This window comes from Mustela erminea, chromosome 4 (assembly GCF_009829155.1).
Source record: "Mustela erminea isolate mMusErm1 chromosome 4, mMusErm1.Pri, whole genome shotgun sequence".
Classification (NCBI taxonomy): domain Eukaryota; kingdom Metazoa; phylum Chordata; class Mammalia; order Carnivora; family Mustelidae; genus Mustela; species Mustela erminea.
Window position 1 is genome coordinate 82,454,643 of NC_045617.1, and position 23,886 is coordinate 82,478,528.

At 40.1% G+C, this 23,886-nt stretch overlaps 1 protein-coding gene and 1 long non-coding RNA gene across 8 annotated transcripts in view; one reads left to right on the forward strand and one right to left on the reverse strand.

Annotated features, from left to right (window-relative positions):
- Positions 1 to 23,635, forward strand: part of ROS1 (ROS proto-oncogene 1, receptor tyrosine kinase) — a 145,714-nt gene extending 122,079 nt beyond the window's left edge. For all 4 annotated transcript variants that reach the window (XM_032339707.1, XM_032339708.1, XM_032339706.1 and 1 more), the window contains 5 exons: positions 4,966 to 5,063; positions 5,271 to 5,474; positions 6,397 to 6,531; positions 14,310 to 14,473; positions 22,881 to 23,635. In XM_032339707.1, coding sequence (XP_032195598.1) covers positions 4,966 to 5,063; positions 5,271 to 5,474; positions 6,397 to 6,531; positions 14,310 to 14,473; positions 22,881 to 23,191 — 912 coding nt within the window. In that variant the 3' untranslated portion in view covers positions 23,192 to 23,635. The remainder of the gene's footprint in view (positions 1 to 4,965; positions 5,064 to 5,270; positions 5,475 to 6,396; positions 6,532 to 14,309; positions 14,474 to 22,880) is intronic.
- The window catches only part of LOC116588531, a 38,900-nt gene that overhangs the window by 230 nt on the left and 14,784 nt on the right, over positions 1 to 23,886 (reverse strand). The window contains exons 3-5 of one of the 4 annotated variants that reach the window (XR_004284991.1): positions 11,484 to 11,601; positions 4,986 to 5,090; positions 375 to 3,180 (exon numbers count right to left, since the gene is read on the reverse strand). This is a non-coding gene — a long non-coding RNA (uncharacterized LOC116588531). The other 3 variants (XR_004284992.1, XR_004284990.1, XR_004284993.1) reach the window with 3 other exon arrangements.

The window sequence follows — 23,886 nt, forward strand, 5'->3', positions numbered from 1 at the left end:
ATAGGTAAACTCATGTTTTCTCCAGGAAAATCATGTTTCCTGGAGAACAGAGATTGTGTGGTGTTGGGAAGGCACATCTTTCTCTATACTTAATCTATGTGCCTGTCTGTCCCAAATTGATACTTGCAAGACCTCATGTCTTTCCTGACTACTCTCTGTCCCTACCCAGTTGGCTTATCTGTTTGGATTTTCATAGGCATTTCAAACTTGTGTTGGCCACAAGTTTGTGTTGGTCTTCCCTGGTCTTCTCTCCTCAGCACCCACCTGCAAAGACTGTGGAATCAGGGCCAGCTGTGACAACACCTGTGGGAACTTACCTTCTATCTCAGATGAGAAATACATGAGAGGAAACAAGACACTAATATTGAAATCTGTAGATTTAAAAAATTGCTTTTTATTTCTATCGAAGTACATGTTCTGTGACTAAAACACTGAAATAGAAAACACGGTTTATAGCGAAAGACTGTCTCATTCCCACATGGCAGGCATCTACACGTTTCTTCTGGTATTTACCTCTATGCTCCTGCACACTCCATGTATACTGCTGCACATGGATTTTTTCAGTCTTGGAGGAAATCTCCTGACTCCCTCCTTTAAGAGGTGAGAATTTAACTGTCTTGGACTGACCCAGGACCAGACGACACCCCACCAGCCCTACACATTGGCAAGTGTGTTTCCCTATCCTCCGACCTCTATCAAAATTTTCAGATTATTCAATAGTGCAGACTTACATTACTATGACTACTACTTACAAATGAGTTACTCAAAAGCTGTGATTGTGTTTTCTTCCCCACTTTGGGCGAGAATAATAAACGCCTCTTTTGTTTTCCCCAGTTGCTTCATTTTTTTTTTTTTTATATACCTCAGCTCTGACAGAATTGTAGCACCTCTGTCATTGGGGTTAAATAGATCAGCTGATCCAGCACCTGACAGGTTTTTTTCTTGGACAGTCTCCTGGAGCCAATACAGGTGCTTGTCTTCTGGGCTCCCTGCAGATTTGTTATCCTTGGGGTTCCTTTCAGTTTTACCCTGCTGATTTCCTTGCTGGACCATAGTTTCCTCTATTCCATGACTTTTTTGTTTGGTTGTGAATGAGAGAAATCACAAGAAAGCAGGCATGTGAGGCAAAAGTCTTCTTTTTACCCCTCTTTTTTGAGAAAAATGTCCTTTTTCTTCCCTCACACTTGATGAATAAGTTGGGTGGATTCTAGGCTGAAAACCCCTTCACTCTTGTTTTCTGGCTTGTACAGTTGCCTTTAGGAAGTCTTATGCCATTCTGATTCTTGGACTTGCAATCAGTGACCTGCTTTCTGCTCCTCCTCTCCGGAAAATTTTAGGAACTTCTTATCTGTGGTACTTTTTACCAATCTGGACACTCAGTCTGGAAAATCACCCCTTTTAGTTCTGGGTATTTTTCTATATTATTTTTTGATAACAAATAAAATTCTTTGTTCTCTTGATTTCCTTGTTCTCAAAACTCTATTAGCTGGATAATGGGCTGCTTTGTTTTATCCTTTTGTTCTGTTAGCAGTTTTTGTCTGTTTTCCAACTCTGTATTTGTGCTCTCAATTATGGGAGCTTTTTGTAATTTTTAAAATAGAATTTAAGATTTTAATTTTGCACAAAATCATTCTTATGTTTTGATTGCTTCTTAAAATAATATATATATTTTTTTCATATGGGCAAAATCTTCTCTAATCGTTCCTAGGACACTAACTATAGTTTTTTAAAGTATTAATTTTCTTCCTGCATTGTCCTGACTCCTTTATCCTCTTTGTTCTGAGATCTGTTTGTAATGTGAGACATTTTATCAAGCAGTTTGTTGATTTGTGGATGGTCTTCTTATTTAACAGTGAGTTCTAAGAGGCTGACTGGAACCACAGACACACTGTGGTAGCTTCCTTTTGGTTGTCATGTGGGACCCTGCTTTTTCACTGGGGGTTCCCAAATCCCCTAAGGACAGTATCTGGGTGTCTTCCCTGGCACACCCCACTTTCCCCAGGGAGGAATCTGCTGTTGTCCTGCCTGGGCTATCAGGGCCTAAGCCTCAGTTCAGGGAGGTGAGAGGGGAGAGGGTGAAGGTCCAAGGGCTGAGTATAGGGGCTCCCATTTAATTTTCCTCTCCATTTTCAGCACTGTGTCGGAGTGTGACTGATATCTTTGAACTTGGAGTTGTTCTAATTCCGTGCGCAGGCGCGCGCGCGCGCGCGCGCGCGCGCGCGTGTGTGTGTGTGTGTGTGTGTGTGTGTGTGTGTTTTCTACAGTGGAAAGCCTCCTGCTGTGGTGGGAGGACCTGGGATCTAGTTAGCTCCTAAAATAAACTTCCAAACATTCCTCTTGCTTCCAGGCTTGCCCCTCACCCCTGCTTTCAGAGATGTCTGCTACCTCCAACTGCAGAGCCTGTAGAGAGTTTTCTAGTGAAACACAGCCTAATTCTTGCCTCTCCCCCTGCAGACAGCCCAGCTGTCTCTCAGCTCTGCTGAAGGACCATCCCTCCATCCACTTTGCTTCCCCCAAATGTTTCATGCACTAAACTTATTTTCCTGATGTATTTGTACTTGTAAGATTATAACCATTTTCCTTCTACTGTCATCTTAATAAGGTCTGGGGAGAGAGTGGGACTAAAAATGCACCCACTTAGTCCCCATCTTTAACAAGACCATTTATCTGTAGATTGTGCTTTGTTTGTTTGGGGTCAAGAAGAGGGAGCGAAATGGAAAACATGGGCCAGCTCTTTTCAGATTATTCCTATTTAGTCAGGATTCTGATGGCTCTACTGACTGGTTCTCAAGGGTTCTTCCGTGGCCTTTCCTGGGCAGGATAGCTTCTGTGCCTCACTGCCCTTACTCCCACCAGTGGGTAGAATGCTGGTAGGTGCTGAGTGCCAGAATACCACAGGCTCTAAGTCCCCATTATGCTAAGTTCATTTGGAGCCAGCCTTTCCTCCACAGAGAAGGCTCAGAGGCAACATTCCAGAACAGCCACACGCGTGCTTTCCCTATCCCAGGTCCAAGATGGCAGTGCTGGGTCAAATACACCAGAATTGACTCATCTGGCCCCATACACCTTGGTCCAGTCTTTCATTCTCAGGACCTCAGTTTCTGCATCTATAAAATGGGATCTTGAATTGAAAATGTTCTCAGGCTCTTCTTTCTTTTTAAGCTCTGATAGCCTAAGATTCTACTAAGACAGAAGAAAGTAAAAAACAAAACCAAAACCAACCTATCAAAATAGTATAAATAGCTAGATACAATCAATTCATAAGTGTTTTTTGCTGCATGTTTATCATACAATAGTGAAGGATGTGGCTCTTGCTTTCAAGGACTTTGCCACACCGTAGAGAGGTAAGTCACATATAAATAACCTATCTAAGATAGAAAGTGGGAGGGCCTATTGGAGTACAGTAGAGACTATATTGTGGAAGCCAAGAGGAGAGCGATGGTTTCCATCTCAGAAGAACTGGGAAGGCTTCATGGAAGAGGTATTCCATTTGAGACACAATAAAAGTAGGGGAGAAAACAGTCTCTGAAACAACATCTTCCCACATGAGTCATGAAAATCCATGACCAGGATCAGACCCAGGTGGAGGCTCCGTATGTCTGGGGGGTTGGCAAGAGATGACAGGTGACAGCTCAGGGCAGGAGCATCTGGAGTCCAGGAGCCACAACATGGGGTGATGAAGTATCCTAAAAGGTTGTCACAGGGGCTGTCAGGAGCAAGGGATAGCTAGACACCTAGGCAGGCAGGCAGCATTAAAATCTGTACACAGGGAACGTGATGCTAGCCGTCAGCCTGAAGTTCAGAAGAAAGATTTGATTCTAAGCAAGGAGCATCTTCAGTAGAGTGGGCTTTGCCAAAGGCAGAACAGGATTCCACTCACAGAGGAACCGAGGAACCAGTTAGGATACCAGGTAGGAGCTCAGACCTAGGCCAAGAGGCCCATGTCTGGTGTCTGCTGGATGTGAACCGTGTTGCAAGGGGATTGATTCCTGGGAGTAAGATCAGGTGTGGTCGAGTGGGACTATGGTGATGTTGAGTCTGAGAACATGGAAGGTCCTCCTAGTCTGGGGACAAAACATGAGCTTGTTGGGGGAGACAGAGGGAGCAGCACTTAAGAGCGCTCATCTATGAGAAATTGAGGGATTTCAAGTTTGGGAATCATTTGAGTTGCTCAGTGAAGGATGTGGATGGAAATCAGGATTAAGTTTGGAATGTGTCAGATAGGGAAGATAATGGCCTGAGCCAGGGTTTTTGCAGAGAAATGGCAAGGGAAAGACAAGATATGAGTGTAACCTTGGGGAAGGAACTTTAAATGTTTTTCTAGATGATACCAATGAAAACTTCCACTGACTTTTTTATGTAGAAATCAGTGCAGCTGGCATAGGTTCAACTATATAGGCATGCTGGCTCTCTGGAGGCGAGGAGTCATCTGTGACCTTGAAATAGAGTGCTGCTAACCATTTATGTGGGGGCTCATCTGAGGAACAAGGCCATGGCCTGGCATTACAGTGTGACACTGGGCCAATAATTAACCTAACTAGTACTGATTAAATTATCATTCTTACATCTTCTGATGGAGCTACTATTTATTATGGGCCTTTTGTATGTATATAATCTTATCTCAGATTCTATATGACCAGTCTTATTATTCCCATTTCACAGATGAGAAAGTTGTTTAGTGAATTAAGCAACATGAGCAAGTTCACACAGCTCATAAGTAGCAGAACTAGGCTTCAAATCTTGGTCTATCTGTACTGACACCCTGAGATCTTTCCAATAAAGATCCTATATTGACTCTACTAAAAAAATCTTACTTATGTATATTTCAGTAGAAAGTAGTAAATCTATCTCTTTCCTTCCTTGTTTGAATTCTTGTAACCCAAACTAAAAATACCTTTAAAACATCACACGTATGTTTTGTACAAACTGGAAAACTACTTGTAACTTTTCTTTCATTTCTTACAGTTTCATGGTCCTTTACTCACCTTGGTTGACCTTGTAGATCTGTGTGTAGATATTTCAAAAGGTTGTGTCTACTTGGAGCAGATGCATTTCATTCACAGGTATGGTGATATTCTAGATACAAGGTTCTTAACGGACGTTGAAACAATAATCAACATTTGGGTAGAACATACAGGATAAACATTTCATGACTTCAAAATAGCAAAAATTTTTGTAAAAATTCTCTCTTCTCTAAAGACCTGCTGGGGTTCCTTGTCTGAGCTCTGAAACTTTGTTATTAGTATTATTAAATAAAGCTTTTGCCATAGGGATCTCGCAGCTCGGAATTGCCTTGTGTCTGTGAAAGACTACACCAGTCCATCACGGGTAGTGAAGATTGGGGACTTCGGACTCGCAAGGGACATCTATAAAAATGATTACTATAGAAAGACAGGGGAAGGCCTACTCCCAGTTCGGTGGATGGCCCCAGAAAGTTTGATGGATGGAATCTTCACTACTCAGTCTGACGTATGGTGAGTTTAACGGTACACAGAGGAATTCAGGCAGACCCATTCAATGTCAGAGCCAGAAGGGAAATGAAAGGCCATCTAAACTTGTAGTACTATTCCTGGGTCTCAGTATTTTCCTCCCTTACCCTTATCAGTTTTGATCCATTATCTTAATCATAAATGTGAAATAGATACATTTACTTCAAGGATTCTATCACTGTCCAAAAGCGTAGTGCTGTGACTAATAGGAATTCATAAATGTGACTCAGTGTCCAAGTATGTGTCCAGATGCCTACTCTTCTGGGATGTGGGATCATTAATTTATAGGTAAGAGTTTAAATCATGGATCTCAAAAACAGTATGACATTGGAGAGGTTTGGGCTTCTCTTTATTACAAGAATTGGGCACTCATGTTGGCTCGTGAATCCCAAATTTTGATTAGATCTACTCAATAACTTTTAAGCTGGACTGGCCCCAGTCAAAATTAGTGATGAGAGAAAATTGGACCTCAGTGTTGCCAGTTCACATTCAAGCCTTTCCTCTCCATGTTTACTAACGTTCAAACTCACGGGGGAAAATGTGAAATGCTTTCTTACTTACCCCTACATTAGTCTGCACATCGATGCTATGAAAGCCTCAAGTAATAGAGGTCTGCAGCACAGTTTCAGCTGGGGAGGAGGAACAAAGTGTGTGTATGTGTGTGTGTGTGTGTGTGTATCCCCTAAAACTTCCTATCACCTTTGAAGTGTTGCTAGTAGGCAGTTACTTTTTCTACTTTTTCTTGACGTCAACTTACTTTTAAGTCTCCCATTTGCCTTTTATGGGGCCAATAATGCCAATCATAAAGCAGACCCCAATAGCCCCAGGAATAATTACATTGGACAAACTACTCTAAACATGATGTTTGTAATAAGTATAATTAAAGTAAACTCTTTAACATCCTTAGGTCTTTTGGAATTCTGACTTGGGAGATTTTAACTCTTGGTCACCAGCCTTATCCAACTCATTCCAACCTTGATGTTTTAAACTATGTGCAAACAGGAGGGAGACTGGAGCCACCAAGAAATTGTCCTGATGATTTGTAAGTTAATGATGCTAATATAAGCACCTAAAGACCCAAAACATTTGCCAATGCAGTCTTATGCCTCACTGGCATGGTGTTTTAAAACAAAAACTTGAATTGATATATTTGTGTTGTCTACATAAAATGTAAGTTGATTATAACATTTAATTTACTAAATACACGATGGTGTCTTTTATATATGCATGATAGTTCACTTCAGAAACAAAATTTAGAAGAGTAGAATATATTTATACTCTTGATAGGTGAACTCTGATGAAGAAATACACACATATTCATCTTATTTTGGAAGATCTAATTTGGCTAATATCTTGATTTGCATATTAGGAGATTCTATTAAATAGGAATATATTGTTTAAACGTTAGATTGCCTCTGTTGATACAGCTGATACTGGGACATAGTACTATTAAAAATTACATGGGTTGCGATCTATTTATGAACTTAACACAAAGTGACTAAGAATTAGTGACTCTATTAAACCAAACCTGGTGACTATTGAAGTCTAATAAATTCATGATTCTCAAAAGAGTAAGTGATTTTGATCTAACTGTAAAGAAAAATAAGCCTAGTTATTTTGCTGAGTAAAATCTACCTTCTTGTGAAAAACTTCAGCAGATATAACAAGTCTTGAAAGTTTTCCTAAGGGATGTTTGACCCAAAAAGTTTCGAAAGGAACAAATACTGAACAAGTATAGAGGCTTCTGTTATGTGTACAATACCAAGCCATATAGTGTATGGAAAACATGGGTGTTCAACCCAGAAGCCCAGCTCTTCAGCATCTCAGAATGTGTTTTTAAAGAAAAGAAATGCACCCGGAACAGTTGGATAACAAGCCCACGTATAATAAAGTGCTAAACTGTGTGGTACAGACAACTGCAAAAGGAATTAGCAGTATGCGGATACGCACGAGGTTGTACTGCCTTGACCATGCTGTGTTATTTTAGAGGATTATTCTGACCAGAGCCAAAGGATGATTAAGAACTGGGCATCTTGGTTGGATGTTCTACCGGTGAACATTTTTGTATTATTTAAATCTTGCAGCTAGAAGACGAAGAAGGAAAAAAACATTTGAATCACTGCTTGTTTCTGATTGAGTTTTTACAGACTCTGGGACATTTATAGGGAGATCAGATGTACCCATACCCAATCACGTTTGGTGACCATGCTTAAAAAGGATTCACAGCCCTTTTGGGAGAGATGGAAAAACTGGAAATGGGAAGTCAGAAATTAGACAGAATTTGAAAACCTTTGGTCAAGGTTTGAGGAAAAACCCCAGCATACCTAAGCATGAAATATGTTTTTATTGGCTAGCAAAATAATCACTTCTATGTATCTCTTATGTATCTATCAAATGCTCAGAAGAAATTTTCCCTGAGTTTCAATGGTACCAAATTTTTGTTATCCTGTTAGCATTTTATCTGGCCTCTTCACCCCCGCCCCAGGGGGTACCATATACCTCATGGCAAGTACACAATTTTTTGTTTTTTTTGGATAGGCACTTTAGGAATCAATCATTGAATTAGACATTTTGATGAATGTGTTCATCTATTTTGGAGAGGATAACTGGGAGTTTGTGGAGCAGAAAAATATAGGTATGTTGAACTTTGCTCTACCAAGGTATAGCCAAATATGCAACTGGAAAGAGGAGGAACAAGCATTGCTAGAAAAGTACTAGAAAAACATTTCTGTTTATAGGCAGAAAGAGATGTTCTATGTAACATTTGTATTCTAAATTTATATAACATAAATTTCTATAACTTCTATAACTATATAACTTCATATTCTATATAACTTTATGTTGAATAATTCATTGGTTGAATACATTATTGCCCTAATTTTATAAAATCATAGTTCACTTAAAGCCCAAATTTTCCACTGGTGGCTTTGAAGTCGATGTGAACATGTCATTAAAAAGTAAGCCGTGTTCCATCCCCCCCGAGCGTTGCACCCTGTCAGAGCCCCCGGAAAGGTTAAGGATCCATTGCCATCCAGGAAAACACGTGTGCTAGGAAATGGAGCTCTCAGCCATGCCATTCAATCTGGCCACGGCCTTAAGTTGTCATGATAAAGATTAACTACTCTCCTTAGAGTACAGAGGGAACTGATTTTTATTTGAAGCAGTTCTCAGAGATCACAGGCCCGGCTTAGAGGGTTGAAAGTCTGCACTGAGCCCCATAGCACCTTCTATTCACTGCCTAAATGCTCAGCACCTGGGTGCACTCTGGGTCAGGTGAGCACAGAGACGGCTATGCTGTGCTCAACTATTAATGGAATGCAGGAGTTCAGAGCATTCCTGCCCTTCTTTCCATAGCCTGGGATGTACGCTGGAAAGCCGGATCCTCAGTATTCTCTTCAACTCTCGTTTTGCACAACATCCATGCCACTCTTGAGAAGAAACAGGATCAAAGGGCAATCTACTTCAAGTGAGAGCTCTTTGGGGTTCCCTGACAGAGGTATCACAGTGGTAACGAAAACTACTGGAGAGAATCTCGAATGTAGGAGGCGACAATGGGAGGGTGTGAAGGTTCACCATCTTTTCTTCACCTCTTTAAAAATATGTACACCTAGATGCTAATTGTCTCTTTGGGATTGGTTGTAACAAATAAGGGAGTTCTGGAAAATCTGTATTTTATGTGCTTTGTTTTAATGCCTATAGAAACTCATCCCCTTCATACTGAATGATGCTGTGAAATTTTCATCTGTTAAATTTCAATTGCTTTATGAGTTCAAGGGCTATAATACTCACAGAGACCAATAATGAACATGGCTAATGAGTCTCATGCTATCTTAAAAAAACACTGAGGCAAAGAAGAGTAAAGGGTTGGCATGGTGAATGGAGGAATTTGAACCTGAACACTTAGCCAAGTGAAATATTTCAAGTATGAGTGAGTATTTTGTAGAGCTAGAAAAACCAGCCTAGGGAAATTTTTAAAAAGCGAATGACCTGTAAGTTTATTTAGAGTACTATGTTCAAATATTTGTAACTCTAATGTAGTATAAGCATGATATTGAATTGTGACAAGTGCAGGATTGTAAGGGAGGACCCAATGCCAAAGATATAGTTGTTATTATTAATTTATCTGAAAGCTATGAAAAATGCATGTTTTAGGAATTGTTAAACTAATAAATGCCTTTTCATTCCATTGCCACCTCAATGCTGTTTTTTTTTTTTAAGATTTTATTTATTTATTTGACAGAGAGAGATCACAGGTAGGTAGAGAGAGTGGCAGAGAGAGAGAGAGAGAGAGAGGGAAGCAGGCTCCCTGCCGAGCAGAGAGCCTGATGCGGGGCTTGATCCCAGGACCCTGAGATCATGACCTGAGCCGAAGGCAGCAGCTTAACCCACTGAGCCACCCAAGCGCCCCGACCTCAATGCTGTTTAAGGGTGAAAGTTACACTCCCGATTTTTAAATGACTGTTGCTTTCTAGAGCTCCTTTTTCTTAATCTAGGGCAATTCCCTGCTCATTTGCTCCTGGGTGGTAGGAGAGAAAAATTTGATTCACTATCAGGTCATGTATTTTTGCCATCTGAAATTAAGAATAATGATCGAACTCAATGTAACTGAAAGACCCTTAAACAAAAGACAATAGGACTATCTGTTGAAATAAGTTACACGGATGAAACAAGAGGCTGGAATTTTGGAGGGTCATGCGAGTGAGTGAGAAACAGACTAAGTGGCAACTATAAGAATGGCTTCTTCCTCCTTCCACCGTCCTTCCTTTTCCTCTTCTTCCTTCTCGCTCTTTTCTTTTCTCTCCTTCTGAATAATCTCTGTTAAGTATCTTGAGACGTTTATAGAAATAAAACAGGTTAGTGGGTGAGGCCTGGGTGGCTCAGTCTGTTAAGCGGCTGCCTTCAGCTCAGATCATAGTTCCCGAGTCCTGAGATCCAGCCCTGCCTTGGTCTCCTTGCTCAGTGGGGAACCTGCTTCTCCTACTTCCTCTCCCTTTGCCTGCTCTTCCCCCTGGGTGTACTCTCTCTCTCTCTCTCTCTCTCTCTTAAATAAATAAATAAATAAATAAATAAATAAATAAAATCTTTAGAAAAGTAATAAAGTAGGTTGTAAACAAATTTAAAAGACCTTCATCATTAGCATACAGCAAGTCTTGAGAGATTCTATTTACTTTTTGGCAAGATCTTTGAAATGCAACTGTATTTTCAGAAAGGATATGATTTCTGTGGTGAAGTATACTTTCTCCTCGCATCTCTTAGGACAATCCTTAGGTGAATCACCAAGATTCTGCTTTAACTATTGGTTTAAATTGCATGATCAAATATAAATTATGATATTTTATTTCAGAGTCTAATGCTCCTTCGTTCAATTCTTTGTGTCATCCCTGTTTTTAAGTGAGAGGTACAAAGAAATATGTAAAAGATAGGTTCACAGCCTTGAGTCTCATTTTTAAGAAATAGAGCCAAGTTGGGCACTCTATATCAAGAATGTAAATTCCTGGGACACCTGGGTGGCTCAGTGGGTTAAAGCCTCTGCCTTCGGCTCAGGTCATGATCTCTGGGTCCTGGGATCGAGCCCTGCATTGGGCTTTCTGCTCAACCGGGAGCCTGCTTCCACCTCTCTCTCTCTGTCTGCCTCTCTGCCTATTTCTGATTTTTGCCTGTCAAATAAATAAATAAAATCTTTTAAAAAATTTTAAAAAAAGAATGTAAATTCCTTGTAATGTATCTGAGGTCAGATGAATACTGGAAACTAGACCAATATTAGGTTTCCCCATAATACTCTGATACTGAGTACCAACTCTGACCTGAAGTGCTTGCCAAGAAACGAAGCAGATAGAAATGGACTTTTCATTCCATACTCTAATGGAATGGAGGTTTTCTGTTATAATTTCTAACATAGATACTAGCTATTCCAAATACAATACTTATAATGATTTCTTGGTCATTGTCACCCAGGGATTGAATATACATGTACCCTACCACTGCTGCCATTACCTTAGTCCTTCATCTTGTCTTCTTTTTTTTTTCACCTTGTCTTCTTTAATAACTTCTTTGCTTCTAACTTGCCCTTCTATGGTCCATTCATTCTCCACATATATCAGCTGGAGGAATTCTGTAAAAATGTGAAGATCATGCCTTCTTAAAAACATTCAACAGCTTTGTGCCGTAAAATCCAACTCCTAGCCAGGCCAATGAGACCTGCGTGATCTTACCTTCCTCTTCTGATCTCCTCTCTTACATTCTCCCCCTCAAGGACGGCTCTTTGACCACACTGGCTTTTTTTCAGTTTCTAAAATGAGACAGCTCTTTCCAAATTTAGGAATTTGTCTGTGCTTTCCCCTCTTCTACTGTGTTCCCTGCCTCCTATCCCCACCTGGTGCCCATGTATAACATCTTATTTTCCTACAAAGTTCCTTGGCTTAAAGGTCACTTCTTCAGAGTACACTTCTGAAAGCAACATGCTGAGAATATTCCATCTCTATTAGAGCTCACATTGGTTTTCTTTAGTACTTTTTTTTTTTAAAGAACTTGTAATTTGTAACTGCATACTAATCTCTTGATATGGTAATACTAATATTTTTAAAGATTGACTTATTTTTAGAAAGAGTGAGGATCAGTGAGCCAGGGATGGAGAAGAAGAAGGGGCAAGGCAAAGGGAAAGGGAGTCTCCTGCAGACTCTACAGGGGGCACAAAGCCCAAATGGAACTCCATCTCATGACCCTGAGTCTCCTGCAGACTCCACAGGGGGCACAAAGCCCAAATGGAACTCCATCTCATGACCCTGAGTCTCCTGCAGACTCCACAGGGGGCACAAAGCCCAAATGGAACTCCATCTCATGACCCTGAGATCATGACCTAAGCCAAAACCAAGAAGCGGATGCTTAAAAGAAGTCACCACCTGTAGTACCAATATTTTTAAATACTTCCCAACTTATGCTTCTTCATCAGTTTTCTCTCCCTGTCCCCAATCTGCCCTCTAGCTCCAGGAAGTAAAAAACAAAAACAAAAACAAAAGAAAACAAAATAAAATAAAAAACCCAAAAAAGACAAACAACCAAACAGATACTTTGACCTTTTTAGTAAATCAGTAGACTCAAAAGCCAGATTTGGAAGAGGGAGAGGTTATCTAGAATCCTTTAGCTCCGTGTTAGTATGTTAAGTGCCAGGTTTGAGTAACCAAAACCTATAATTCTGTGTAGGGATAATCTAATTAAAAAGAGGGAGCAGTAGAAACCCCATTCCTTCTAAGCCCTGGGGAAGTGTAGGAAGAAGAGACCTTGACAGATAGAGGTAGGAGGGTGATGATGTTGCATATCTGGGTTCTGAAAAACCTCCTGTAGGCTTCAGTTAGGCCAAGTGTGGGCAACTGCCCACCTCTCCCAATTTGGGAGCATGGCAAGTTGATCCTTGAGCAGGGGACCCCTCCCCCATATTGACATGGAGACCCAGCGTCAGGAATAAGGTAGAAGGGCATGTCCAGACAGAGAATGTCAAGCTTGTACTCACAAGCTTACTTTGCTTCCCACGCAGTGTGAACATTTTGCTGAAAGCTAGATATTTGACCAAGGAACATCTTGTAGCCACACAACAGAAACAGGAAGGGATCCCCCTGGGCCTTGTGGGCATATACAGGATGTGATGCAGCCTCAGAGAAGGTTATGGCTAGAGAAAGGAAAGGGAGGAGCACTTTAGTGGGACCTGGGGGCAAAGGAAAGGTAAAGAAACCATGGGCTGCTTGCCGGCGGAATGGACCAGATCAGTCACTCCTCACTGAGTGCCTCATCATCCTACTCTGATATTAGCAAAGATCTGGAGGGCACAGTGGGGTCCAAAGTGTTCTTTGCTGTACCATTATAAGTTCCATAAGATTTTCACCCAAAAGATATGCATCCACCATTTTGTAGAAGAGAACAGAGAGAGTAGGAATAACCTACAAACAGAGATTGAGTTATTAAGCAGAAAAGACTGAGCATTACTTAAAAAGATTATTTAAAATATTGAATTGTACCAGGTTTTAAACTGTATTGTACTTAATGAATTTTTTTTTTCTTTTGGGTGGGGACTCTAAGAAAGACCTAATTAGTAGCAGACAGTATAAAAGAGCTATATTTTTTCCTGTCCATAGAAGTGTTAGTAGGGTAAATTTTTGTCGCCTTCTTACATTTACTATATATATCTCCCTGTGAGGACAGGAGCCACACTGCCACACTGTGAGCTGTTGATATATGCTGGTATATAATAAGTGTCCAATAAATCTTTGCTGAATGGATGAACACAGTTAAGAGTGCTACACAGACATTTCTTAGACAATAGCTAAGGAAAAAATAATGTTTAACAAGCCACCTATTACTGTCTGAGGAAACTGAGTCTCTTAATTCATCTGACAGTATAAGGACAGTATAATGATACTCTGGGTTCTGACACTTAAGATCTATGTGGCTTGGAGTAATCTTAGATTTTGCTTGACATGTATGAATGTAAAGTCTTTCTAGTTTTCAGTATTTTTTATAGCTATTAGTTCCCTTATGTGTTGAGTAATAATTTTCCAAGCCTTCTATTTATTTATTTATTTGGAATAATAATTGTTACAAATAATAGCTTTTACAAAGTAATAGCTTTTCAAAAGAAAGGTGTAATGTAACAAAGTAAGTCATATTGCAAGGCACTATTAAACTAGAAACCAAAGATTTTGTTCAGTTTTATTTATATTAATTATGGAAAACTAGAGATAAGTCAAATGTGTTGCCTTCTAAAATGACCTTCCATGGACTATCAGTCCTGGTTGCCTAATGATCTCCAATCACCATTTATGCATCCAGGTGGAATTTGTTGACCCAGTGCTGGGCTCAAGAACCTGACCAAAGACCTGCTTTCCACAAAATCCAAGACCAGCTTCAGTTATTCAGAAATGTTTCCTTAAGTAGTATTTCTCAATGCAGAGAAGAAGCAGACCACAGTGGAGTCATAAATGAAGGCTTTGAAGGTAAGTTTGATTCTTTTTCAGAATTTTCTGGTTTTTCTCTCCAGTGTGAATCGAAGAGGTTAAAAATGGGATATACATAGAAGACATTTTATGGTAAATCAGAAGAATAATGTATTGGCACCATCTTCATAATAATGAAGTATTCGTTGTCCTCTTTGGAAATTATTTTGAGTTATACACTAAATTAAAAAAGAAGATTTATCATCTGAGATAGTAAGGAGGAGAATTAACGTGTTAGACTGTTTTCATGAGATCTGTTCTCCTTTCCCCTCACCCCTCATACTAGTTTCAACCTCAAGTGCAGAGCTGAGTTAATTATAGACGGTTAGTTGGTGGTACATTATGATCACTGGTCTATGCGGGGCTTCTCCCTTGTTTGTTTGTTTAGTCCCTTTATCTCCATGTTCTTCTCCTGTTCTATTTCCTTGCTCCTCTGGCCGGGCAACCATTCTAATGCCTTTAATGTGGATCTTTTTATCTGTATGTTTTGCTGCAAAATGTGTATTGTTTTGGACACACAGATGCTGCTACATTTGTGAAGCTTCTTTTCTTTCTCACTGAGCACTGTTTTTAAGAGCCATCTGTGTTGCAATGTATATATCTAATCACGTGTCTTACTGCTGAGTAATTTTGCCATGATTTTTGGAGTGGCTCACACCTTGTTAAGGTCTAGTCTGAGACCACAACTTCAGTAATTTGGTAAATAAGGCAATAATCTTCTAGAAGCTTTCTACTATGACGGGCAGACTAATGGTTCTGAGTTCAATGAAAAGTACAAAATGAAATTAAAACCCAGTAGTCACTTAATTCATTTCCAAAGTCAGATTTATAATACATTGGCCTACTTGGCTGTAGAAAAATGAATTCTAAAATGATCCAGGTCTAGCTGCTCTAGCACTCCGTCTGGCTATTATAAGTTCCCAGGGTCCTTTGTGAATACAGACGCCTTTGCTTAGAAGGGAAGCGGCAAGATAGACCACAAGTCAGAGTCTCTCCGACGTCAGTGACTGATGGTGAGGCTGCCGGCCGTTGCGGAGTGCAGAGTGAGACCTTTGCCTGGAGCAATGCTCTTGACTAACAGCGGGGAAGAGCACACAGCACAGGATGAACACCTGCTTGTCTTGCAAGCTGTATATCTGAATATGAATTGGGGGTAACCTAGACTCCATGACATGCATGGAAAGAACATGGATCATTTGGCTTCTTGAAATGAGCAGTAAGTGACAGACTGGAGAGGGCTGTACTTGTCTTGAGCAGGCCTCGGGGCCCTCATCAGATAAGCCTTGGTAATTGTCCCACACTGGCTCCACCTGCCCGCCCGTTGCAGAACTTCTGAGTGCCGAGTGCCAGGCTGAGCCCTGAGGAGTGCCAACTGGGGCAGCGGCCCCATCATTTTGGAGGGTTCTGTGCATATCCATGCCTATGTGAAGATCACACAGGAAAAGGAAAAGCAGACCAGAAGCCATTCGAGATACTATTGAGTCCTTCTCATTTTCTAAGTATTTACTTAATGTATTTCTCTAAATGGAATTTTGATTAAAGTTTTAAACAATTATTTCAACAGTTATTGATTAGTCACAAGGCATAGTGTGAAGCACCTAAATTTAAAGTGCTCTATTAGGTTGTTTTAAGAAAAAAAAAAAAAAAAGAGGAGGCAAGAGTATTTCTTTCCTTTGAGCAATTAGAGTCAGTTTCTTTAATTTTGTATATAAAATTTAATTGTGAGCACTGCTTTTGTTGGCTGTCCTTGTCACAGGACTGCATCTCTGTCCCTGTTATTCTGTTGAAACCACTTGAATCTGTTCCTCTTGGCCTGGTTCTTATTTGTGATAACCTCACATAGGGAAACTTGAGAGAAACCACAATCCGGGGTTGTTTACCAATACGTAAAAGGAAATCTTTTGTTCCTAAAATAGATAAATGGCAGTAACTGGGTAGAGCCCATGATGTAGACACGTGAATGGCAAGCAGAGTGTAGCTTTGCTTGCCTGGTGTTGAAAGCATGTTTTTCTTACTAAATCACTGCTCCTACCTCTGTAAGCAGCACTTAATAACTGAGAAGACCCTGATTCAAATTTGTGACCGTCCCTTTTGCAGACCTTATAAAATTAAGCTCAATTATTATCTTTTTTAAAACCTTTAAAAAGAGTTTCTATGTTATTTGACATCAGTCATAAAAATGACTCCTGATTTCTTTCCAGTTTTCTTTCAAACTTTCCCAGTAATTAATCTCAGTAACTGCTCTTGTTATGTTATTTTATAACAGTATCTACATTTTAAAGATCTTTGTTATGTTTGTGTTTATGGTTAAAAACATATAAGATTATCTAAACAGAATAAAAGGCAAAAGTCTCCTACTTTCTCTCGGTCCTTGCTCTCCAGTGCTAGCCATAGTTAGCAACTTGGTTATATGCTTTTAGATATTTAATATGCATTTACAACCATTTACAAAAATATTCATTTATGTATTTTGTATACATATTGGCTGGTTTCAGAGATAGAGTTGATGTAATCTAGAGGACCGAGTGGGAAGTAGATTCTCTGCTCAGTTCTATGCTATCTTTTTTCTGATAAGCGAGCTGATGTGTAAGGGTTTGGGGAGCAGATGATTTTATGCTTCATCTTCTTCAGGGGATAGGAGGCATTTTCACTTGCCATGTACTGTGGAAGTCCAGAGGAAGGATGCCAAATCCATATCATATGTCAGAGAGCCAATAAAAGCCACTGGGGAGAGGTAACTTCCAAGCTCATTTTTGCAGGGAGGTGAGAAAAGCAATATTTCAGGACAGAGGCACAGTATGTAGAAAGGCAGGATATAATAAAGAATGGGGTGTATATGGACCCGCATGTAGTTTATCACACGTGAGGGTGGGAGATGGCAAGGCAGGGAATTGGATGGAGAGTAGTCATACAGAAAAATTGAGGTTAAAAAAATGAAAATTGATGAAAGTTGAATTAATGAATGGTAACAGGTATAGAGAGGAAGGAGTGAAGCCCAGAGGTAGATGTAGGATTTGATATCTAACTGAGTGACAGAGAGAGGAGACAACGTTGAATCTTAGTGATTTGTGAAACCAGGTGAAAGTATTGCTCTTCCCAGAGATGGGGGGCATCGGAGGAAGAACAGTTTTGCACAGGTTTGATTTGAGCAGGCTCTGGGCGAAGTGGAGAAGCCTAATATTCAGTTGGAAGGTCTGTCCTTTAAATATAGGGAGTTGAAGTCAAGGGTATAGATGAGGTCCGTCAATTAGAGTGTACAGAATAAAAAGAGTGCATGGTGGCTGGGACCTAGAGAAGAGTCAAGATGTTAGGAACTGGCAGAGAAAGATGGCGGCACAGAGAGGAGAAGTCAGAAAGCGACAGGAAGGTCCTAAGAGAGTATTGTCAAATCCAAAGGAGAGAGGCTTGTGAAGGAAGGAGTGGTCAAATGCTGCAGAGGTAAAGAGCTTCAGGGGGATGCAAGGATCTTACAGTTGATGCGTATTGCGTTTTAAACTCTGTCTCTTTGCTCATGGAGTCCTTTACTTCTAATGTGTTCAGACACTTTATAAAAATCACAGAGGCTATCATAAGGAGTATAAGGGGGCCTGAGAGTTGACCTTTACCGTAGCCCCGACCAGAAGTCTCTATGAACCCTTAAGAAAACTTTTTACTACGTTGCATTACCTAGTTCATCTGTGAGGCTGAGATAAGTAACAAACAAATGCTCACATTAAGTATAGAGAATATAACCCTTTAAAAAAAAAGATTTTATTTATTTGACAGACAGAGATCATGAGTAGGCAGACAGGCAGGCAGAGAGAGAGGAGGAAGCAGCCTCCCCGCTGAGCAGAGAGCCCAATTCGGGGCTCGATCCCAGGACCCTGAGATCATGACCTAAGCTAAAGGCAGAGGCTTTAACCCACTGGGCCACCCAGGCGTGCTGAGAATAAAACCCTTTTTGTGAATGGCTTTTATTTATTTTTCTTATCTTTTTAAAGTTTTAAAATTCAATTAGCCAACAAATAGTACATCATTAGTTTCAGATACCCAGTGCTCATCACATCACATGCCCTCCTTAATGTCCATCACCAGTTACCCCATTCCCCCACTCACCTCCCCTCCAGCAACCCTCAGTTTGTGTCCCATAGTAGGGTCTCTCATGGTTTGTCTTCCTCTCTGATGGCTTCCCATTCAGTTTTCCCTCCCTTCGCCTATGATTCTCTGCACTATTTCTTACATTCCACATATGAGTGAAACCATATGATAAATGTCTCTTTCTGATTGACTTATTTCACTCAACATAATACTCTCCAGTCCAGCTAATCTTATTGTAGCCCCTTTTATGTGCCATTCGCTGTGCTATGTGGATTAACTCATTAAATACTGACCATAGCCCTATGATACGAGTATTTTTATATCACCATTTTACAGATGAGAAGACTGAGATTTAGCAATTTGCCAGTGGCCATACTGCTGAGGCAGGGATGCAGTATGGCTTCTGTCCTAGTATGCCTGGAGCATGGCTTCTGCTCTCAGCCTTCACAGAAACATGGCTGTTGTAAGGAAAATACCCACACACTTTCCCCAATTTGTTGTTAATAGTGTGCTATACAGCTAGGGATAGTGAAAGAACTTATTACTTCTGGCTTGCTAGAAAAGATACCCTGACCTGTCCTGGTCATTTAGGTGCCAAGTTTTTGGCAGACTGAATTAAAATTCTAAATAATAGTCAAAAAATAGTGAAGCAGACAAACATGCAGAATAAGATGCAGATAGTTTAACAGAGAATATAATCAAACTCTGATAATTTAGAGAGCAACAAGCAATTCTGGGCCATGACAGAAACTCAATTTTAGTAAAAGAGAAATTCTCATTCTGTTATTTATAGTGAATGTAAATCCTGAAGGTAAGGAATGGAAAAAGATAGGGAAGTCACTAAAAAACTTGATTGTTGAGATGTGACTGGACAAAAAGGGCAGAGAGAAGAAACAGACTGGCAGGCAGAATTGGCATATTTGCAAAGGATAGAAATCATAAAACAGTCCCTTCAAGGGAAGCCTAAACTTAATTACTTTTTTAATAAGTGAGAATGTGTTTAATAATAGTTTACTGCTCTGCAGGCTGGTGGGTGTATTTAGCAAAGCAGTGAGATGTCTGTCTTGACTGTTATTACTGGAGATACATAAGAAGGTAAAAAAGTCATTGGAAAGACTTTTTTTGAAAGAAAAAAAAAAACAGGAGATGGTGGGCATTAGGATTACAGGGAGCAATAATACCATGCTTATCTTATGGTCCTACTGACCTAATGGGGTAGAGAGGGGATAGAGAGAGATTAGTAACATATCTGGGCATCTAGTAAAAATATCCCAGTGACTTCATCCCAACATTTTTGTAAACATCACCTCATCAGTCCCAGAGAGTTCTACAGGAAACAAATCTAAATGCTCCTCTGCTGTTCTAAACATAGCCAGTCAGCCGGCATATGTCTCGTCTGTAAATACCCTGTCTTGCTTGGAAGTCTTTATTTTAATATTTCCCTCTTAAAGAAAGGGTTGCTGAGCACATGGTAGCTTTGTTCAAGATCTCTGCCTTAAGGTCTGACCTGCAGGCTTTCTTGTCAGTTTTAAACAAAAATAAACAAACAAAACACCCTCCTTCCCACTGTCTCTTTTAAGTTCTTTATGCAATAAGGAGATGTACTAATTGCTGAAATCTTGCCAAGGTCAAGTTACTAAATATTGCTCCAAGTACTCTAAACCAATGAAGTAGGTAGCTAATGATTTTCCTTTGACGTACGATGCCAGAGTTAATAAAAAGAATTTATCTGTCTTGTGTAAAAGGTTTTTTCCAAAAAACTCAACAAGAGGAAAAAAATTAAATTCACATATGGGTAGAACTTTTCTAAGTATGTTATTTAATGATTAAAGGTATGAAAGTGAAGCTGCTGATAATAAGAGTAGCCACACCTTTATTGTAGATTTAAGTTTTGACATTTTCTCAACTTTCCTTTAGCCTAATTTCTTTAAGCCTTTTCAGGAACATCCTAATTTCCTCAATAATCTGAGCCCCTGGACTATTTCAAGTCAAATATCTTATTTCTTCCTAGCACCTTTTGATGTTGTTGATTGCTGTCATCATATACAGAAAACTGTTCTTATGGGTGTTTCAATAGCTCTTAGTCCATGTTGACTATAATCCTAACAGTAGGACACTTCCATAGATATTCAGCGCTTCGGCATTAACTAAGGTTGGCATCTGATTTCTGTGGGGTAGATATTTTATAACACTACGTGACTATCCATGTGGTTTGCAGTGGACTTTCATGATGTTTGAATGACAAAGAGGAACACGAAATGATGGCCAAGAGGCTGAGTCTGTCGCTCCACCATCTTGTCCTTCCACAGTGTGGGAAGGTCAGCAACAAATGCGCACCTTGTAAGACAGAGCAAGGCCAGTGGTTCACAGGCTCTTACAATAAAATAAGCTTTGAAGTTCAGGCATATCATTAAATTCCACTGACAAAAAATAGTTACAGTGGTGTATCCCTCAGTCCTTTGAAATTGTTTCTTTTCCCCATATTTCCATTTAAATTCGTTCCAAAGAAACCCAACCTGGGTGTACATCAGGACTAAGGGCAGAAGGTTGGCAGCACAGCCAACCTCACCTTTCTTAGTGACACACATTTGGATGCTTCCTGTTGGAAGAATGATGGAGACAAAGGAAGGGCTGCCCTGTGTTGACTGAAATTTTTCTGATTTGTGAAATAATCATTTTGAAAGAGCAGTAATTCCCAAGTAAACCACTAAACAGTAATATTTCTAATCATAAATTTTTCATCCAGGTAATAACACTCAGCAATTGGAAAACAGTGATCACCAAGAAAAAATCCCCATAATATACATTTATATATTTATGCTTATATTGTGCATTTGTCCCTTTTGATTACCTAGAATTTTGTGAAATGTTTCAGAAGCTCTGCTATTAGGTTTCAGCAAGAATTCTTCTACTTTTCTACGTAAAAAGGTCAGTCTTTAAATAGAGGAAGACAAAATATTGTGAGCTTAATTGTGAAGAAGACTGGTTACCCTCTGGCTGCCCATTTTTCTGCTGTCACTCTGGCCCCAAGCATGAGTGTCCAGAGTCTATGCCTTTCAAGGACTTCTTTAGGGCACACTGCCCACCTACTTGGCTCCTCACAGAGCACAGCAGCTCTGCCCTCCCATTGGGGAGGGTGAATATGGGGACATGGTCTAGGTTTAATTATAGCTATGTGACCTTGGGCAAATTACTTAACCCTTCTGTGCCTCAGTTTCCCCAAACGTTAAATGGGGATAATACTAGCATCTACTTAATAGAGGAATGAGTTAATGTATGTATATAGGTTAGAACAGTACCTGGCACATAGTGCATTCTCCATGTTAACAACACTAATAACCCCTGTTATTATATTTCATGTCATTTTCATTCTCCCTCAACTCAATTTTGTCATCAAAACTTGCCAGGCCTATCCATTCCCTATCGGCCTTATGAGGTCATAAGCATGCTAGTTTAGTTATTTGCTAAGTAGTACTAATGCGATGTGACCCAGGGATATAGACAGCTGAGGGGGACCAGCCACACCAGTTCACACTCAGTGTGCTCCTGCCTTGGGGTCCTTGTTCTCACTGTTCTCTTTTCCCTGAATGTTTTTCCTCAGATATCCATGTGTTGAATTTTCTCACTTAGCTCAGGTCTCTACTTGCAATCTGCCTCATTAGAAAGGACTTTGCTGACATTTCCTCTGAAGTAGCAACCCCCTTCCACCCGCACCATTATTTTCTTGCCCCCTTTTGCTGCCACTCATTGCCACGCAACACACACTTAGTTGGCTGCTGGTTTATTGTCTGTCTCCGCTCATTAGAATGTAAACTCCAAAGAAGAACAACTTTTCTTTGTTCATTGTTGTCTCATCAATACTTGGAACCCAGCTGGGATGTGTTAAGCTCCAAGGAATATCTTAATAGTTGATTAAATGAATCAAAAAGGATATATCTTTCAAGGTGGATGTTTTAGCTGGTGGGACTAAAAGGTAAGCACTTTAGACAAAAGGGGCCATTGTAAACCACTTAATTCCTATCCCTAAGGCTGTGACCTATTCAGTTATGGCAGAAATAATTGTCTCTGCTCTCTCCCACATTTTACATATTCCTTTATTACATACAGCACACATTGTCTTCCATAGTAGTGTTTTTCTTCCCTACTAGACTACAGTAGCCTCAAAGACAAGGAGTATATCTTGTTTATCTTTGTATTCCCTGGTGGTCCTCATAAATGTTTGCTGGACTACTGTATATGGTTGGTGGTGTTATAATTCTTATATAGCCTGTATATTAGAGATACAGAAAGTCAAATAGATACCAGTGTAACCTTTATATTTTTTTCACAGATGAAGATGGCGGTGCGATCTGTTTGAATTCAGGTGATGTGATGTCAATAGCCTTAATGGAAACGAAGAACCAAGAAGGGTTAAACTATATGGTACTTGCTACAGATTGTAGCCAAGGTGAAGAAAATTCTGAGGGTCCTCTAGGCTCCGAGGAATCTGAATCTTGTGGTCTGAGGAAAGAAGAGAAGGAACCACATGCGGACAAAGCTCTCTGCCAAGAAAAACAAGTGGCTTACTGCCCTCCTGGCAAGCCTGAAGGCCTGAACTATGCTCGTCTCACTCACAGTGGATATAGAGCTGGGTCTGATTAATAGCTCTGTTTGGGAAATGCAGAGTTGAGATAAACCCTCCCATTAAGCAGTTACTGAAAGAAAAGTCTAGTAGGATGATAGATGTGATGGTAGTCTATGATCCAAATTAACACTGGAAAGTTCCTGAATTCCTGAATTCTTGGTTTGAAGAGCCATTTGATTTCAGTTGTGACAATCCCCATAACAACTGCTTAACCTTCAGCAGAATTCCCAAGTAAACCTCTAAACGTTTGGAAAGCTTAGGAAGATCCGACTCTGGAAGGGAAACTGCCCAACCCTCACCCAGGCTCCTTAGTCCATTGCCCACCCTTCAGTCTGGGCTGTGCCAGAAGCATCTTGGTTAGATGGTGAAGGACAAAATAGCTATGTACAGAAGTAACCAGCACTTAGGACATGGAAATCATTTGGAATGCTATTACTGCAATAAAATACTGTCTTTAATGATGACCCTAAAGTATTTTGTATTTTGGAAGCTTGGAAGAGCAGCTTCAATCGTACTGAAAATAGGACCATGAAGAGAGCTCTAAGTCCTAAAGTTTAGCATTCCACAAACTTTGGGTTATGGAAAAATCGCTCTGTGACTTGTGTGCTGCAATGGAAATTAGCTAATATAAAGGTCATTTTCATTTGCCTTATCTGTCTTATACATGAAATACTTAAGATTACATTTAGTATCAATTCTCCTTAAAACTAAA